Source organism: Puccinia triticina, chromosome 3A (assembly GCF_026914185.1).
Source record: "Puccinia triticina chromosome 3A, complete sequence".
In the NCBI taxonomy this organism is placed as follows: Eukaryota; Fungi; Basidiomycota; class Pucciniomycetes; order Pucciniales; family Pucciniaceae; genus Puccinia; species Puccinia triticina.
In genome coordinates, this window is record NC_070560.1 from 7,062,898 (window position 1) to 7,083,599 (window position 20,702).

At 43.0% G+C, this 20,702-nt stretch overlaps 2 protein-coding genes across 2 annotated transcripts; one reads left to right on the plus strand and one right to left on the minus strand.

Moving 5' to 3' along the window:
• Window positions 1-4,471: 4,471 nt before the first annotated feature.
• Window positions 4,472-5,653, minus strand: PtA15_3A771 (uncharacterized protein; the record flags this gene model as incomplete). The annotated part of the gene is made up of 3 exons (XM_053167772.1): window positions 4,472-4,591; window positions 4,692-5,085; window positions 5,166-5,653. 3 exons carry the CDS (start codon window positions 5,651-5,653, stop codon window positions 4,472-4,474), a joined length of 1,002 nt encoding a protein of 333 aa, XP_053018956.1.
• Window positions 5,654-16,924: 11,271 nt separating this feature from the next.
• Window positions 16,925-18,580, plus strand: PtA15_3A772 (uncharacterized protein; the record flags this gene model as incomplete). Its single annotated transcript, XM_053167773.1, has 7 exons — window positions 16,925-17,063; window positions 17,222-17,467; window positions 17,534-17,644; window positions 17,721-17,795; window positions 17,873-18,203; window positions 18,294-18,315; window positions 18,434-18,580. The coding sequence occupies 7 exons, from the start codon at window positions 16,925-16,927 to the stop codon at window positions 18,578-18,580; spliced, it is 1,071 nt and encodes a 356-aa protein (XP_053018957.1).
• Between the last annotated feature and the right edge of the window lie 2,122 nt (window positions 18,581-20,702).

The window sequence follows — 20,702 nt, forward strand, 5'->3', positions numbered from 1 at the left end:
TTTGTTGTCTCCTTTTCATTTCATCTATCTCGGTCTTGTTTTCCAGATAACTTGAAAAAAAAATTATACAAGTAGATCAATTGGAAATTGAGATAAACAATGCAAAATTTTTACACAAGTGGATTGAGTCGGAGAAACAAACAGAAACACAACAAAACTGTTTGGAGACAGAAATAACATCAGATAAAACGGACAGTCAAGATTGAGGCAGAAAAAAATCTTTTGAGGTTGAGTTCACTCCTTGTCTGAAGGGCTATCCTCATCGGATGTGTCTGATTGGACAGCCTTGTCCCATAAGTTCCTAATGAGGTCGCTTGTGAGCTTATGATTGACAAGCTGGGATCGCATCTCAACTTCTCTCATACGTTGCTGGAGGATGTTGTACGGTGTAGATCGGGGAGGAACAAGCTTGGTTGAGGAGGGCAGCGCCGGGTAAGATTTCGGATTGGCGCGTGATTCGACAATCATATTGTGAAGGATAATACAAGTCTTCAATATGGCTTTGATGTCATCGGGGTACCACTGCATAGCAGGTTTCTTCAGGATTTGGAATTGGCCTTGCAATATTCCAAAAGTGCGTTCAATATCCTTGCGGACTGATTCTTGTCTTTTGACAAAGATTTTTGTTTGCCGGTCCGCAGTTCCTGAGAGAGATTTGGACTGAACAAGAGTAGCCCAAGGATCGTAAATGCCATCAACCAGATAATAAGGCATTTTATATGTGTTTTCGCCGAGTTGAAACTCTACACCCCAGGAAGTCCCGTCAAGTAGCAACTGAAAGATTGGTGATCGGTCTAGAACGTTCTTGTCATTTAAGCAACCCGGTGTTCCAAAAAAACAGTGCCAAATCCAAGTATCCTTTGTTGCGGTGGCCTCCAAAATAATGGTTGGTGTCTTTTCCTTCCCTTCGAACTGGCCGGCTGATTCTGTCGGGCAATTTTTCCAAGCCCAGTGCATGCAATCAAGGCTCCCAATACAACCTGGGAAACTAAAAGGTTCGTGAAATTGAATTGCTAAATGAAGCCGACACACTTAAAGGAAAACAAGTTAGAGATGAGAAATTGACAAGAGAAGTGAAACTGAGAACCAACATTGAGATCAACAGAGATTTGAACTAGGGCAGGATTTGTTAGATGGAGTTGAGAGTGGAGGACAAGAGTAGGACAATAGACTAGGAGAAAAGTGATCAGTTTGTAGTAACATAGGAGTTATGATTTGAAGAATGATCTCACCAGACAAGAAGGACTTGAGTTCGAGGGAAGATAAGGAAAGAGGAATGAGAAGAGGATAGGAAGAAGGAATGATTGAGAGTTGAGGAGTGAGTTGTTGAGGAGTGGGTTGTTGTTGGTTGTGAAGAGTTGAAGTCGAGTGAGGTGATTGAAGGTTGAAGTTGATGAGTTGATGGATGACCGGAAGAGTGAGAAAGAAAAGAATAAAGAAGAAGAGTAGTCGAGAAGGAAGAGAGAGAGGGATGTCACGGATGTGACATGAGCATGATTTTTACAGAAACCTCTTGCAGCATTCTCCTCCAGGATCCTCTTCAAATCATCCCTGGTTGGAGCTCGTAAGTATGTTGGTCCGTAGAACTCTTGGATTGCCCCGCAGAAAATATCCAGGTTTTGTCTTGCAGTTGTCTCGGCAAGTCGACAATATTCGTCTGTTGCGTCAAGCGGAAGTCCGTAGGCTAATTGTCGGATTGCAGCTGTTATCTTCTGATGAGGACTCAGTCCCATCTTTCCTGTGCAATCCTATCAAGAAAAGATAAAATTAGTGTTTGTTGCTTGGGAATAGAAATAGAAAGACTTACTGCTTTTTGACCAAAGTAAGGATAATGTTTGGTGAGATCCTGTATGATACGAACGACAAGACCTCTCTCCATGCGAAACCTTTGGCAAAAGTCGCGAGAGTTGTACCGGGTGAACTCGTTGAAGTAATCATTCATCATAGATTCGTGGTGTTTCAGATGGTCTCGATCCTTGTTGGGCTGCCGTTTTTTCTTGGGTGGTGCACGTGTTTCCTCATCCGAATCGCTAGAATCAAGCTTGTTGTCGAGGTCACTATCTAGAATCTGTTGGACCGTCTTCCAATTCTGCTGAGCTATCCTGCAAACGAGTAACCTGCGGCGTCGAGATTCGGATTGATCGGGAAATGGAAGGATACTCGTCCGAAGCATCGTGCTTTGTTTCGAAGCCGATGCGGTTGTTTGGAGTAATCCAAGGGGTAGCAGTTACTCCAAATTTTGATCCGTACCGATGTGGTTGCCCCCCGGGGGTAGCACTAATCCGGGAGTAAAGTTGAAGCTTACTCCTGGACTTACCCCGCGCACCGATGCGGTTGCTCTGAGAGGATCAAATATGTACTCCTCTCGATTACTGGTTATCTTGGCCAGTCATCAAGAGGAGTAAACAATTACCTTGATGACCGGCTCTCTCCGTTCATCGAGAGGAGTAACCACTTGTACATCCTTGATGACCGGGCCCGTTCCTGTCATCGAGAAGAGTACAATGTAAGATAACTCCTCTCGATGACTGGTCCGCTCGGGTCATCAAGAGGATCTTCTCCTCCTCTTGATTACCGGGTTTGCTCCGGTCATCGAGATACGTGCGTGGTCTTCTCCAGTCATCGAGAGGAGTAAACAACTCCGCTTGATGACTGGACAGTTCTCTCCGGTCATCGAGAGGAGTAAACAACTCCGCTCGATGACTGGACGGTTCTCTCCGGTCATCGAGAGGAGTATAAAATATCATGACCCCTCTCGATGACTGGTCCGCTTGGGTCATCGAGAGGAGTTTTTCCGTCGTTTGCTCCGGTCATCGAGATACATGCGTCCCGATGACCAGAACGTTCTGGTCATTGATGTACATGCCTCCCGATGACCAGAACGTTCCGGTCATCGAGGGGAGTATGCTATGCATACTCCTATTGATGACCGGAACAAGGGTGGTGGGTGGTGCTGGAGAAGTGAGATCCGTCTGTTGGATTGCGGCTTGAACAGCCAGTCCATAATTGGAGCTGAGCCGCGACTGCTGTGACATGTGCTCGCGGGCCGGGGAACCCAGGCCAACTGCCCCCCGGACCGTTGGAGATGCTCTAAAGTCCATCCTGCAGAGGCGGGCGCTTCGCGCCCAGGAGGGACTGTTTTCACCCCCCCCCCCCGAGTTACATATCATTATGCGCTCCCGTAGGGAATCGGGACTTACGTCAAGTTCGCCAGTAGCCAGCATCCAGGAAGCCCACAATCACCTTGACTGATTCATACCCCAGGATACATTTCATCCGATTCCTCAGCGTTCTCCCATCATCTTTAACCTTCCTGGATCGCGTAAGCCTCGATACCGTCGGCTTTTTTGGAAGATCCTTCAATCTCAAGGGACCTTTAGAAACACCTTCTTCACGCCGTTTCTCGATGGGTGCGATATGTTGTAAACCTCGGAAATTTGAGTGAGCATCTGATTTTTATTTGTGGATGGCGCACGATCTGATTGCAATGTCGTCACACGCCCAAGAATTATCCGAAACAAATGTATAATTCATGGGAAATAGATACTAACGGAACTACTGATTGGGTGTATCAAAAATACGATTAATGGTCGAAAAATAACCTTCCTCAGTGGCGAAGGACATCAACTGACCGAGCTCTCGTCAGCCACGGCCGAACAACCCAGTGCGACACGCATACCCGTCAATCCGAACGCGAACGGCAGGGAAGGTGATCCGCGACAGGCAGCAGCTGCGGCAGCCGAAGCACGAGCACAGGCGGCCAAGAGCAGAGGAACCAAGGGGGGCGAGATCGCCAAGGCACTCTCCCATCAACCTGCTGATGGCGGTCGGGTCGACCAAGCCATTGCCGCCGGTAGCCAACCCGCCAACCAGAAACCTCTAGTAGTTTGTCGTTTGATTTACACTTCTTGCGCTATCCCAATTCCACATTTTTTTATATGGAAACAGCAGATACTGAGTGCTGAACTTCTCTCCACTTTTGCCCTTTGTCTCAATCAAATCTTTTCTTCGGAATGGGCCGGTATCTCTTCAACGTCAATAGTGGGACTGAAGTGACTAGGGCTGTTCCTCCCGAACTTACCCTCGTTTGAATATGTGACTTACCCTCGTTTGAATATGTGTAACATCAATCTGCAGTCTATTCGGTTTTCTTATCACTTTTTTCGCTCGTTTTTCGCTTGCCTTCTTTTTCCGTTCTGTATAACCCGGTTGAATTACTGGTCGATGATTGTAGGATGTGTTGTGTCGTGTGGAAAACTGTGCGAAGACTAAGATACACGTACGGTTTATTGTTATCGCTACATTCATCTACATCTGCTCATTGGAATAGGTTCTCACGTGGATGTTATATTAAAGATTGTCAATGAAGTATACTTTTTCTCCTCCATCAAACAATTATCCTCAGCCAAAGATCTCTAAGTCATGGAAATAAATCATAACCTGCCCGTTGAAGAAAAGTATAGAAAAATAATCATTTGCGCGGTTTCCAGGGCACACCAGACTTGATTGCTTCATTAAAGATTGCTCGCCAGTTTGTTTGACGCGGCACCGCATCTAGATCAGCTTGAGAAGGCAAGCCAACCGGAAAAACCTGACATTTGAAAAGAGGGCAAGGATCATAAACGTCTAGTTTCAATCTGTTGTTCTTTGAGGGGGCCAAGCATCGATGTCTAAAAAGTTGCAAGCTATACCTGAACAATGGGTCCACAGCGGACCAATAAGACGGCGACACCAATCCCGCCTTTCTCCTTTACTTTTTCTCGAACGCCTTCGATCTCTTTAAGGGCATTTGACATCCCCGGATTCGACTTGAAGAAGTTTGTCGAATCCAACGTACCAACATGGGCCACCGAAAACAAATTCGAGCTCATTGGATCCTGCGCTCCATCCTGGGGTTTCAGATCTTTCTGAGTATTCGCCTCTTGGTCTTCTTCACCCGTTATCTCCGTGAATTTTTCGGTCTTTTCTTTTTCGTTTAGGGTTAAACTTATCATCAATAATATCAGCTTGGAGTTTGGCGGATTACGGATCAGGTCCAACCCATGGATGGCCGCGAATATCAAAACGTTCTTGTGAAATTGGCACCTACATCGTATATTTGAAAGGTTAGGTCAGTTGAAGACAAATACGCCTTGTCATGTCAATCATGGGAGAAGATAACGTACCATTTTTTCAACAAAGATTCAATTTCTGCTCTCTTTTTCTCGAAGTCAGCATGAGACAATAGATTGCTAGTTGGAGGAGAATGTAGCGGATTGACAGGTGCGTATGGATCGGCCGAGGTGGGCTGAAGGTCTTTGAAATTGCCACATATCAGTTTGTGCGTCTTCCAATTTGCCTTTTGACATTTCTGATCACAGTAGTAAAAGTTGAGGTCGTTGGTATCTTGATCTGGGCTCGGTGGTATTTTGCACTTGCTGCAAATCTTCAGTTCTGAGATCGGCTTCAGCTTCGAACATTCTCTGCATCGGGCGAATCTTTCTTGGGATGATGAAGCTGAAGCAGACGACGAAGTTGATGAGGTTTTGAGCTTCAAGTTTGAGTAGGGCGAGAGCAAGACCTTCGTGTATTGAAGATAGATGACGAGGATGGAGATCAGGCTGAGGATGCTCAGCGTTACAGTAGATAGATCGATTTGATTCCAGAATTCCATGCCGATGGGAGTGAGATGCTGCTGGTTGTGTACCTAAAAGAGCTGCCGGCTGAATTTGCTAACTTAACCAAGACCCTCTCTTTGTGGAGGGGGGACGCCGTCCCGCAGGGACCCTCCGAAGGAGGGACTTATACACTATGCGCCAGTGCTTGCCCTACTCTTTCTTGTTTTTTTGCTGTTTTCCATTCTATTGCTTGTACCTCCTCAGTTTTGAGGAATAGCATGAAGGTTCCGCTGAGCCAAATGACCCCTTCCTTCTCCTGCATCTTGTAGGATATGTAGCATTATTTTTGGACCTTCTCAACATTTTTTACTGTCATAATAAGACTTTCAAAGTGCTCAGGTTTGATGGCACCACTCCCTGTACTCTGACTGGTGGCTTTACATTACATAAGCAGCCTGTGGATGTATTGCCCATGGAAAACAAGGTAAAAGACCTATTTTGAAGTGAGTGGGACACTTGATTTTTGGCATGCTTGTAGAGAAGAAGCAGGCAGACATGGCACACTGAACAAGAAAAAAAAAGTTCAGTACTGGATCAAATTTGATAGTGTTTCTAAAATAATGCCCTGCCAAATGCCAAAAAGAGTAGGGCGGGTAGGGGGGTATAAGGCGCAAGTCCCTCCTTCGGAGGCTTGCTTCGCGAGGGGCGCTCTGCGCCAGCCAGGCTGCATCAGGCCCTCCAAAGAGGGTCTTGTGTTAAGTTAGCTGAATTTGTCAATTCACGTGATCTGGGACGTCAGTTTGTTGACCACGGCAACATTAGGGGGGTTCACATTTGCCTGATTTTGGCTGCTTGTCACAGATGGTTTCAAATCTCATGCACACTTCCTGCATAAACTTGAAAAAAATAATGCATAAGCATTCCCTACAGCAAGGCCTTTACAGGGGAGGTCTTGCTGAGAGCTCTATTTATTTTCTGGAATATCCTTGCATAGACCTGCATGAGCAGCCATCAATTTTTAACAAGGTTTTTTGACTAACATGCTGAACCCCCCTATTTTGAGGACCATCATCCTCCATTGTCTCGTCCTCATGGGTCCGAGTCAGGCCCTGATAATTATAGGGCTCCACAACCTGGTTGCTCCAGTAAGATTTTGCAGGAAAAAAAGAAAGAACGTTGATAAACCGCTTGTTGATGTTTTCACTCATCTCACCCACCCAGACCAGGTGCAACCAGCTCCGGCAGCCCTTTGGTTCCAAACCAAAAATTGACAGTTATCTGCTGATACACCATCAATGTCACTCCATTGGAGGACTTCCCATTGCCTAAATGGCTTCATTTAGAAGGATCTGCTAAACGGTGTTTGCCGGTGAAAACTCAACTGAGAAATTTCACCAGCCAATAAAGCTTAACCTGTTCCTCTAGATTAAGCATTTTAGCCAAGGCCTCCCTGTCAATCTGCAGCCACCTGCAGAGCCATGTCTGCAGCCAGAAAACCTTAGTTTTTGCTGGGAAATGCTGTCCCAGGGGCTGCAGATCTGGTTCTGCAGGGTCTGTATAGTGTAGATCTCAACAGGAAGTCCTCCACTAGAGCTTGCAATCTGAGATTAGCAGGCTTGCTTAGTGGATGAATTCCTCTTGTCTCAAATATGTAGAAGGAAAGGCTAAACCTTACTCTTGATAGCTAGTGAAAATCAAGTAAAATTGATTTTTCAATAGCAATGAAGATTCAGAGTATCCTTATAGGACAAACTATTTATGTGATGACTAAGGGATGGCAGAGGTAGCTTCATACATTCAACACTGCAACCGATCCAATCCGAGACATGTATTGGTCAATACATAGGATCAGATCGGTTTTCCAATCCATGTTATCAGAAGGAGGTGTATCATATTGGCTCCTTGATACAATACCATAGTATTGTATTGAGGAGCCAATACAAAGTATTGCATTTGATTGTATAGTATTGCAATACCAAGACAAGAACAATCCTGGATTGTGAGGATTTTTTTTTTTGCTGCACTGATGATAGGATAGAGAAAATAAGAATGAAAAATTACAAATCCAAGTCTTTGGGGGTCATCTTCTTTTTGGATGCCCTTTGCAAGTTGGCCTGGGTGATAATGTTTTGCACAGTCTTAAAAGTGTTGTCTGGTTCAACTCCTTGAGTCAGCCATTGATGAGAACTTACGCAGTGCTCAATGGTTCTTGCGGCTAGACTTCCTCAATCTCCACCACAGGTATTGGCTGCAGCAGAGAAGCACCTTTCCACGCTTGCAGAGGCTGCCAAGCAAGCCAGATAGTTCCTGGCTCAGAGCGCCAAAGTTGGAAATTCCCAACCATGGTCCTAACAAACAAAAAAGTTTAATAATAATAGATTTTTCCGGGAAGAAATGAAAGAGTACTTACCTTCCACCATTTCAAGCATCCACTTGCCTCGGATGTAGGTAACTTACACTTACCTCCTAGATAGATCTTGATCTCATCTGTGCAAGGCACCTTGACTGCATCAGGAAAGTAGTCAATCTCTTTGCGAGCTTTCTTGCTGGATTTGGGTTTATTGACAACTGGTGGGGCTGGTCTGGACAGTACTGATGCTGCTTCAACTTGAGATTTTTGGGTTTTGACAAGTTTCTTCATTAGGTTGAATGTGTACTTGTGCTTGGCAGGGAACAATGTGGTAGGCGGAAAGGTTCCACTACATCAAAAATAAAAATAAAATTCTTTATTTCTCTTTTTCTTACATACTATTCATCAGGAATCACAGAATATGGCACAAGGATAGGACTCTACAGGACTAGATGCTACACTTGCAGATTACATATACATCACAGGCTACATATATATCCAACCTCCTATTACAACCTCACGTTTACATACACCACCCAGCGGCTGGACAGCTACACATACTCATTTACACTGCATAGTATGTACATACATTCCAAATTAGTGGATTTTCACAATTGACAGCTGCAGGTGACATCATAGAAGTACCAGACTAAATCCCTCATGTTCTGACCAATCATAGTCACTCATTCAGATGTTTGTACCTTCTACATGTCATGTACATTTCCAACCAACCACATTCACTCATTCAGTTTCCCTGCAGCTAAAATCCCTCATACAGGGCTTCCTTGTGGCTAAATTCCCTCACATTTGTCTATATAAGGAGCTCTCTTCCCCCCTCAGTTGTCTTTTGCTGACAGCTCTGTTTATGAAGCTTAGGGCAAAAAACCCGTCAAAATAAGGGTTTTGGGCCCTAGCACTATAACTGTGCTGATGTAAACACTGGTAATTTAAATTACCAAGCTTGTTACGTGGCAAATATGGCCACTACAAGGGTTTAAACTCTCTGTAACAGAGGAAGGATTAATTATGTAATTAATAATATGTAATTATTAATTACAGGGAATTAGTTTGGCCTAAAAGTAGGTGGTAAGCGCTTAAACTGATTGGCTGCTTGACAGAGGCGGAGGTCTTACGGCAACTACTTATAAGGATAAATCTTTAAATATGCTAATAAAGGATTTTTGATGATTTAAAGGGTTTAATCCAGTGGATTTTACGTGCTGGGGATGGTTTAAAAGGAAAAGGGGCTACAATAGTAGCAGGGGAGAATATTCACGGCAAACTTACAGTTTCTGGGAGGTGAATGGTCTTGGGGATCTTTTCCTGAGGGCCAAATAGGCCTCTATTTATAGAGGGGACTTCAGTGGACGCAACCACTTAGTCCTTTTCTCCCTATGGGAGTATCCTGAGGTGTACACGTGAACAAGGCTTGGCTGTGGGCAATTTATTTGTATTATAATAGACTAATTTCCCTGACTCTGTCACATCAACGGTGAAACTGATACTTTACAAGTATCAGTATTGTGTGTGTATCGTATTGAAATAGATGTATTTTGGATGTATTGGTTATCAGATACAATACATGGTTTTCCAAAACTGTGTATTTGGGTGCCCAATACAATACAATACAGCATGTATCAGGGGAAATACATGCTGTATTGTATTGAAATATATGGATTTGTGATGTATCTGATATCAGATACAATACACACTTTTCCAACACTATGTATTGCCAATACAGATACAAATACATGTATTGTATCAGTTTCACCGTTGGTCACATGACATGTTTAAAACCAATTGTCATGTGAAAGAGCTTCAGTAGAAGTCTACATGATGCTTTCACGGGGTATTTTTACACAATTAATATTACTCTTTAATGTACAACAGTTTATTTTTATGTACTTTGTTTAATTTTACTAATTTTTGTATTTAATACTATTTTTGGGCGCTTTCTGGGGCCAATTCTTATTTATGACCGGTACAAACTGATCATTGAGAGCACTCAAGCTGTTCGATGACCGGTCTGACCGGTTGTCAAGAGGACATACAACTTCTCAATGACCGGTTAGACCGGTCGTCAAGAGGACATACAACTTCTATGACCAGTTAGACCGGTCATTGAGAGGACAAACAACCTCTCAATGACCGGTCAGACCGGTGTGGTATGCTTTATGGTTGCCCATCTAGCCCATTTCAAAATTTCCTTTTTTCTCATATGTACACTCTCAAATCAACCAATATGGCGGCACCACTGGATTCTACGGGCAAAACTACACAGGACGCCATGGACAACACACCTTACACCCCTCTGGATCAGAAGATACAACCCCTTCCAGACACTATCAGCCAGTTTCACACACACAAACACCATACTCAGGTCATGTAATCTGTTACATGAACCACACTTACCCAGGTTACATGGACCACCCTGACAGCTTGTCTAAACCTTTACATACACTTTAACTCATCAGCTGCACTCATTACATTGTGCTATGCACATGTCATGCAGTGTCATGCAGTGTTATGCACACTTGATGCAGGCTTATGTAGTCTTATGCAGGTGCATGCAGACTAGTGTAATAGGGGCTGCAGTCTGACAGTTGACAGATGACATCATGCAGGTGTCAAGATAGCAAAAACCCCTCATGCAGCTTGCAGATGACATCATTTGACAGGCCAGGCCAGCTAAAATATCTCACCTCCTATTTCTCACTAGCTAAATTCCCTCATATGACATCAAGACCTCATGTGACCTGTCAACCACCAGCCAAAATACCTCATTGTAGTCTTCAGGGCAGCTAAAACCCCTCATTCTCTTGTTCCCCTGGAGCTAAAATGTCTCACTCTTTTCTAATTAAGGAGGCTCTCCTCCCCCCAGTTGTAAATTCTCTCAGCAAACTACTTGCACTCAGCTTACCCCATAACAGTACAACACTTGCTCACTCTACAGTATTAGCACCACTCTATATTGTGGTTTTAAAACCCTTACATACAAATTACAACCTCATTACAACACTTACTCATCAGCTCCATCACCATAACCCCTTAAGCCACCTGCTCAAAGTAGGCTATCTTTTGATACACCTCCATTATCACTACATAAACCTTCCAATCGTAGATTGGGGGGCTTGTTTTAGTGTCTAGTGACCCAGGAAAGGCAGAGGTAACCTCATTCATCCCTTTCTGCACTCAGCAAAAGGTTCTCAGGAACACTTTTGAGCTTTACACCGGTCATTGAGAGGACAAACAACCTCTTGATGACCGGTCAGACCGGTCATTGAGAGGACTCAAAGCTATTGTGTTTTGAATAATTCTTGGACATTTGGGTAATCCCCCCCTCCATCACAAAAACACCAAATTCCCTTGATGTATGCCAAAAATGGGGTTCACTCACAGATTCTACTGGTATCCAGCTACCAGTGCCTCCCAGACCCCAAAAGTTTAGTTTTTAAACTTTTTGCTGCAGAACTAATTTTGGAAAAGTGTCCAAGCTTTTTTCAAAACACAATACATAGTCAAGCCTCTCAATGAATGGTCTGACTGGTAATTGAGTAGACTCAACCCTCTCGATGAACGGTCTAACCGTTCATCGAGAAGTTGTATGTCCTCTTGATGACCGGTCAGTCAGACCGGTCATCAAACAGCTTGAGTGCTCTCAATGATTGGTTAGACCGTTCATTGAGAGGGTTGAGTCCACTCAATGACCAGTCAGAGCGTTCATTGAGTGTGATTCCCCTTGATGACCAGTTTGTACCGGTCATCAAGTAGACTCAAGCTGGCTGCTTGATGAGTGGTTTGTACCGGTCATCAAGGCTACATACAAACTTGTACCAGTCATTGAGAGTACATACAAACCTCAATGACCGGTGGTGGGTGTTGATAGCGCAGTCAGGTGAGTTTACCATTCAATTTGGCTTGACCGGTGTGGAGTGCCCTCCGCGTCGCTAAATTTGGCTCTTAGCAAGCGGTAATTTAGCTTAGCTTTTAGCTAAACTGATGCAGATGCTCTGATACATTCAACAGTTACATCAAGGTTTGCAATTTTCACTCTGACTCTGTCTCATTTTTAAAAACCTATTTTCATTTAAAAACACTCTGCATGCTTTCATGGAATCATTCTGCCCAAAACAGTCAAAAAAGAGAAGGAAAGACTGGGTGTTGACCTGGACTGAAAATAACCCTTAAAATATGTGGAAAGACCAGGAAAAGAACAGATAACACAAGAAGTGATTGCCTTGAGGAGTATTAACATGAGAAAATCAATCTAAACATCTTCAATCAAAAGGATTTTTGGAGGATTCAATTTTTGAGATATCTACACCTTGGAATTTCATAATATCTTCCAGGTAGTTCTTCAAATCCATGAGATCTTTGTAATCATTTGGTATTATGAGATTTGAAAGGAATGAAATTATTTTATTGCTTGTTTTAATAAGCAAGGAAGCAAGTGGAAATTCATACAATTTTATGGCTTCTAGTCCAGTTTCAAATACAGAGGATTCATGCCTTACACCCAAATCTGTTAAGTAGATCAAGTACTTTGGTTCCTGCTTTTCTTTGACTGACCTTCCTGATGTAATATCTTCCAAAGCTAAATTATTTAAGACTTTCCCATAGCTTATGTAGATATTCTTCAAGGCATCAGAATAGATTCTTATTGCTTTGGAAATTGCTTGCACCGAAGAGAAACGTGGATTTTTTTCTAATTGTGTATGGAATTTTTTGTGAACATCACAAGTTTTTGAGAATCTCTTCACATATTCAAGCATGTTGATAGAAACCTTCAAGTAAATCAATCTCTCTTGACAGGCAATGGAATTTTTAAGTGACTGTTTGTGGATAAATTCAACAATTCTATTGGCAAAGCACACAACACTTGTCTCAATAGCAATTGATACTCGATGAGATGATTCAAATGAAGTTATATTGATGAATTCCTTTGCCAATGATTCCAATTCTCTGTAACCCTCAACAAGTCCTTCATTTTGAACATATCCATGGATTTGTACCCCCAAATACATGCGGTAAATTTGATCCCATGTATCATCTTCCAAGTCTGGTATTAAATAGAAAGTGGAAGTAAATAAAATTAAAGCCAGATATCTTTAAATGCTTGTTCATTTAAATCAGATTAACTAGGAAAAAATCAAAAGAAATGATTCCACTGACATTGCAACAGATCATGTATTTCCTCAGTGAATGGGCTTTCTTCTAGAGTTTTTCTAAAGTCATAATTGAGATAGAATGAAGCTGCATCTTTGAATGAATCACAGGGGAGCTTTCCCCAGATGTAGTAAAATATCATCAACCAATTTTCTTCTTTCCTATCATTTATGAATTCTTTGATATAAGCTTCAGGAATCCGATTATATCTTGCTGAGATGGCAAGGTAGGCAACCAATATATCACTCAAATTCAACAATCCTGCATAAAGCTTGTGATCTTCACCTTTAATTGATGGTACATCACTGAAGAGCTTAGAAACAGATTTTATATTCTGGGAAATATTGAGAAGGGTTAGATCCATCTCCTTTAGCTTTGTAACATCTCCCCCCTTTATTGTGGCTTCAATTTTGTTGATATCCTCCCAAATATCTCCAAGAATGCCACGGAATTTTTTCAAATTGTCATAATCCAGAGGAGGTTCTTCATCAATTTCAAGCAAATGAAGTTTTTCAAGCACCTTCTTTTCAAGATCTTCATCTATTTCTAATGTTATAAAATCAAAAAAAGCTCTACTTCACATTTCATGCATGACATGGATATATGGTACCATTCGAATTAACACAGAAATACTCAAAGACTTACTTTCTGTGACAGATTGTAATTTGTAATCTAGAAAAGCACATATCAATCTTCTCTCAATATTTTCAGTATAATTTATACTATTATAGGAATTGGATTACTTTAGTCCTACTCACCTATGAATTCTTCTTTGTGGAAAATCTCATCATATCCTGGTGTGTGGTTAGTCTCAGTTATCTCTGTATTTATTTGTGATTAGTGAAGATCTTGATGCTGTTTATGTAATAAATTGTTGAGTGAAGCTTACTCTGAGCAACTTCCAACATAGTGGGAGAATTGTCCCTGCCATAAAGTCTTTTGTTGCCGTCTGAGGAAAAAATGTGACATGAGCTATCTAAATCATTGTTTCAATATTCTCACAAGAACTATGGAATATCTTGGTACGGACATTCTCTTGCATCATATATGTATTTTCTTGCGTTGGCAGCATGTGCCAAAGTATCTTTTTCCGTTATGAATGGGGAAGTACTTTCACTTATCAACCCCAGCAGGCCAAGGATAAGAGGCCGCATTTGCGACGATGAAATGTACACGCTTTTGAATTTGGGTTAAAATCGGGTGACGAGTTTGATGCCACGGTGATTGAGTCCTAGAAACAAGGAAGATAGTGATCAAACGGGATGAGAGAGGGTTGTCGACTGCGGAATGCACTGTACTGCAGTGACGAACTTTTGTCAACAATTATGAAGAGCTCCAAGTTGCACGTGAGCAGTCAACCCATCATCAAAAACCACTGCTTGTTCCTTAGTTGACAATACAAGTTCCAAGTTTGTGCAGAGTCCTGCCATTACGCCAGAAAACCCACTTGCAGCACGTCAGGTCCAGGCCTCAATTGAATCGTATTGATGCTGATTTGTGATGCATACAGTCTGCTTGTGCAAATTCTTGTCTCACCAAAAAGTGTTGTGGGTACAAATATCTCTCTGTCTCAGCGGGAAAGAAAATTGTACAACGCATGAAGTAAAACACGGGTCCGGGGGACCTCGCCTGCAGGGCGCTCTCCCGACGAAGCCGCCCGCACGCGTGCATTGGGCTAACACAGGCGCGAACAAGTTGTCTTAAATAAAATGTGGGCGCGGACTTCCTAACACTTTGTGTGGAGAGCCCCAGGAGGGTGGTGTGGCTTTCCCTGCTTATATGAGCGGTCCTGGCCGTGACAGCCTGTGTGACTAGGCTGAAACGAGAGCATGCAACTATATCTTGCTGAACAAAAAAGAGACTACCGAGTCCAAATCATTTATTAATGTGCATTCAGCATGCTTGAACAATTTTTTATACTTCAAGTTAGCAGGCAATTCGTTAGCAGGCAATTCGTTAGCAGGCAATTCGTTAGCAGGCAATTCGTTAGCAGGCAATTCGTTAGCAGGCAATTCGTTAGCAGGCAATTCGTTAGCAGGCAATTCTGGAATCTGACTCCCAAGTAGTAGCCTTTATCATATATGTCGACTTGTCCTCTTCAAGAATTCGAGAAAATTTCTTGACTTCTGGCTCACCGTGCACACACCCAACTCCGACTCCTCAAGAATGCTACTCTAGCAATCTGCATCCTTGATATTGTTCCTCCCGCTTTTGGACTGGTGGGACTTCCCACTTCAATGAAACAAGCCCTGTCTCTCAGCTTTCAAGTAACAAACATTTTTACTCTGCGCTCTTGTTCGAGGGTATGGGTTGTTTTTTAGATTGTGAATTGGGAGAAATTTAGGGTGGAGGTTTTGATCAGTGGCAGTGTGATGTTCTATTAGCTTTCCAAATCTACCAATTCCTCACAACTTTGAAACTTTTTATGTATATTTCGACATTTCCAAAACATTCCATTCTGCCTCTTTCTCCACCCAAGCCAGCGCTTTATCGACCTCGGAAAATCATTCAGATCCAACTAATTTCAAAGGCTCCTTATCCGATATGACGCGCGAGTTTGATTTGAAACGTTCTACACTTCTTCAATCGGGAATCGGAATATGAACACTGTAGCCTTGCAAGCTCTAGGCTGCGCCTCGGTGATCGAGAGTGGAGGTTAGCCGACCTGATGCCGCTTTCTTAGCTTATGCTTGCTCCTTATTACCCAGCGGTACAAATATAATGATGGGCAAAGTATGAGCTTAGCAGCAAAACGCTGGTTTCACGCCAACCCTTGTGGCGAGCAACTGTTTAAATGGCGCCAAACTTAGTGCCTTTTTCTGGATCATCGCCAGGGGCGGAGAAATTCATCCTTTGAAGTGATACTGGCGGAATTTTCGATTTCGCATCGGGTCGACAGGTCGCCCTGGCCAGAAACTGGCCATCCCGACTGGATCCACAGCAAACTGACATTGGACAGCCAGGATTGATTATTCGGCCTCAGGTCAGTTGAAAGACGGCGCATTCCGCTGCTTCACCAGCCAAAATTCAAGTGAACAGGATGAGTGACCGCTATCAGGTCGGTCCCTACGACCAGCATCATCGTGGAATGATATTTCCAGACCGGCTCAACTCGTGGATTTTGGTTGGCAGATGGCAGTCAGAATTTTACCGCCCCATGATCCTGTCGGATGAGGTCTTGGGTTAACTTGATTCTAGACGATGAGATATGTGTACGACAAAGTATGGGTCTCTAATGGCTGCCCCTGTAACGTCGGACGACCCAACATGTTGATCAACCCAGCTAAAATTTAGTTGTACCAGCGGTTAGGCGGCAACGCCCATCATTGGCGAGTGGTCTGCATGCAGGGCCGTTTTCGGTAAACGTGCGCCCCGTACTCACATCGTCATCCCCTGCAGGGTCGAACTGAGGCGCGAAGACAGTATGTAAAACTGCCGCACTTCGGGCGGCGAACTGCGCTGGCCGTGTAGCAACTCGAATAAACTCCGCGGGAACAACTCGCAGAGATGGTGATACATAAAAACCTTATCGAAACTTGGTGTTCCTGGGATGCACCTCATGATGACCTCAAATTTGGATCGGTTGATGAGACAAATATCTAACTTTGAGGTGGGATCGTCGCGAAAGAGATTTGATTTAAGAGAGGGGCGGAGAAGCTAAGAGGCCCAGGGGACTGAAAAAACAAGACTTGGGGCGTCATCTCGACAGATACCTATAGCTCAGCGGGGAACCTAGAGGCAGACTCGTCTAGACTACGAGTCCTTTCAACGTTTTTCTAGATCACAATTGCTTTGAAGCTCACAGATCAACATGCATCCTCACATTCAGCCTAGTGGAGGGAGTGAGCTTTTGTCAACTCAGTTAGGACTTGAAAATGCCAAGCCCGAAACGTTCTCTGCTGGGCCGTCTATCCTTGGGCAAATTACGAATCTCAGTCACGAGCACGAAGGTTCGTCCAGCTTGAGATTCAGCTGCAAGTCCATTCAGTTTGTGGAATGTCGGGTTTCTTCTTCGATTATATCTTATATTGTTTTGTCCCTATCATCAGCTCTGTATCTTCTACCCTTTCCTACAGTACTGACACAATCTTCCCGATGAATTCATCAGAAAAAGATATCTTTCTACCATGTGCTCCCTCAAGCCCGCCTGATAACTGTGGTATTGAGAAAGATGACGTGTCTCTACCATTAAAAGGAGTCCAGGCAGTTTATCCCCTAGATGAATCTATTTGGGCCAATGACCTAGAATTCTTCAAAGATGCCACTGGAATTAGAGATGCTGCAGCTTTGAAGAAACACATCATGAAAGTTCGGGAAACGGCGTATGCGAAATTCCCTTATCCATGCATCTGGGGTAAGTATTCAAATCAATCTTTTTGACCGATTGTGCTTCACGAAGGTGACAATACATAATGTGTAGCTTTCGAGTTCCTGAAGGGGAAAACCACTTCCCATCCATTTTATACTCACGTGAAAGACAAGCACCATTCTGATCAACACCAGAAATTTTTCATTGACCTCGGAACATTTGGTGAGTCATTCCGTAGTTGACTATGTTTCCCGTCATCTAAGCTTAATGCGTCCTCGTTCTTTTTGGGCTTTGTCAGTGGGTGTTGACATCAGACAAGTTGTGAAGGATGGATGGAACCCGAACAATGTTTTAGGAATTGACATTCATGGTGGTAAGTAAAGGGCATTACAAAGGATTGGAGATTTTCATACGGATACATCCTGAGAACTGACAGACGTCTTCCTGTAGAATGGAGAGACCTTGGCCATCAGCTTTTTAATGATCGTAACGAGGCGCTGCCGTTTTATCTGGGAAATATTCTTGAAGTAGACACACTTAATAACGAGCCCTCGGTAGAGCCTGAGGCGCGGCCACCCCTCGAACTTCGAGGCTTAAAGAATCTCAACCAGTTGAAAGGGCGCGTCAGTTTCATCTCCGCCAATCAGCTCTTTCATTTGTTTTCGAAAGAGCAACAAGTGGAACTGGCCAAACGTTGCGGACAACTACTTTCTCATGAGTCCGGCGCTGCAATCTTTGGAACCCAGCTGGGACTCCCTGAGGAAAAGCTTGAGGTCTACAAGTCAGTACAATAGAATACTGGGTATCCGGGCTAACTCAAAGATAGAAATCACTGACGTTAATTATGATGCATCATACAACTTGGCACTAGACTTTATCTTCATTCACCGACGGTAAGAAGAGTTGTCAGATATCTTTTCTTCACTCAGACACTAAAAGCCTGATTATTATTATTTTTCTTTTTGAACCGATGACTATCATGAAACAATAAAATAATAAATGTACATCCAGTCCTGGGAGAAAATGTGGAAGGACGTATTGGGTGAAAAGATCCAGGTGGTGGTCCGTTTGGAGAAAGCCGAGGACACACATCCCTATCGTAGCTTTGAGAGTGTTCAAGACGTTTATTGGCTCTACTGGTCGGTCGCGCGGATTTGAAAACATAATCACGGCGAAATTTTATTAGGAAATGAGCAAATCTCGAAGCACACACGGCACGCACTCTGCCACTCATATAGGATCTTGATCAGGATGACTCACGACACTCTAGGCCACAAACCAAGGCACACGCCTGTTTGAAAACAAGGAATATACACTTAGATATTATTTTTACTCCTTCCAAAAATTCATTTAAAACATGCTGCAGAATCTTGATTAGATGAGTGATATGTTCATTTTCTTGTGAACTGTAAACACGAATGAATGAGGCTTGAGTGGAGAGGTAGAAAAACATTCTGTTAGTCTAGCAATACGTCATTTGCCACTTTCCTATACCTTAAAGATGGAGAATTGTTTACCGAAGAGCAGGATGTAGACCGCTCTCTACTGAGAAAGAAGAGAATAGTAAAAAGAAAATTGGAGAAGCAGATCTGTGAGTCTAACAGATATAATCTGTGTACATCAATAAACATATCATTAGCCACAGCTTGATCTTTTTAAGTAGAAGATAGCTTTGGTCCTTACTTGGCTAGGACCTTAGCCTTTTGGTGTCCTATTGAGGTGGCTTCAGAAAAACAATTTAAAAGTGTTGCAACACTAGGGGGTTTCAAAGTAGACCCGCGCGTGCATGCAGGTCACTTTGCATAACCCAGTTTTGCGGGGAGACTGCAAGTTGACGTTCAGCATTTGAGTTGAACGCAGGCTTGCCTTGCCTTGCAAGTTGCATGCGCGGGTCTACTATGAAACCCCTTACTATCTGCAGTTTTGTGCAATTTTGCTCCTGATCAGTTAGTCTTTGGGTTTCCCTTCACTCTGACCTTCATTGGTCCTTAGGTATTATTCCCACCACTTACCTTTGATGCTTGTGCTTATTCTTTTGGATGGAGATTGTTGGTCAGGATTTTCCTTGAACCTGGTCTTGCTGCTTGCTGTTGTTAGATCTGCATTTACCAATCTTACCAAAGGTGTAATCAGCTTTACGGCTGAGTATTCAGGACTGCAGAAAAGGTTAGCTTTGCTTACCATTTACAACAGCTTGTTTAGATTGCAGCATCCTTATCAATTTATGAGGAGGATCCTGGTCACCTAAGCTTGTAATCTCACACTTTGCACCTACTTCATTCAAATCCCTTGGTTCCAAGTCCAATAACAGTGCAATTTTGGGTTGGAACGAAAAGTCTGAGTGAGTGGGGGGATAGAATGGGTTGAGGGAGTTGGAGCTCACAAGAGAGGCATAATATGTATACCATTGAAATCATCAATTTCAGGTTGCTCTCAGACTCAACACAGTCCCTCTTGGTGTGAGTCCATGGTGTGTAAGCTCTGAAGGAGAGACTTTCACCCTATAAAACACATACCTGGCACCTAGTGATATTCCAAATTTTGGTGGCACATGTTTCTGTTTATTTGACCTGCAACTCTTTTACCTTTTACATTACTTGGGAAGAATGAAGTAAAGCATCCCAGGTTCAGAGTTTGTTTCCATAAAATTTACACAGAGACAACTGAAAGAAAAGAGCATTCAAGGTATTCAACCTGTGTCTGATTGATTGGCTCACCAAAGATTACTGCTGGCAGTGGATTTCAGGTTGCATCAATTTTGGCAAGCAAGTTACATACCAAAATTAATGCAAGTAACAATTCAAAAGTTACATCTATCCTTGTCTTGAATCGTGACAGCCCAACATGCGTATGTAATTTTTGGGCAAGAAACCTTGGCAAAATTCATGCAAGCTGTTTTGTGAAGCCCCCCTTTTGCCATGGTTTTCACAATGCTGGATATCATAGATTATCTGATGATTATCTGATCCTTGTAGTTGTTCCCACCCTTCCCCTTTTTAAGTTCCTAGCCCAGTAGAGACTATTGAACCACCATCTCTCTCTCTGGTGCTATCAACAAAATCCATGGTTCTACAAGCTTTCCCTAAGGATCAACTGCCTTTTTCTATCCTCTCCTTTTTCCACACCCAACTTTGAGTCCCACTTGGAATTCTCACTAATTTCATCTTTTCTTCTCACTTTCACCAACAGTCCAACAAATCCAATACATGTATTGTATATGCATATACATTCATGATTTTTCAAAGTTGGAATTCATGCATGCATAAATGCATAAATCATA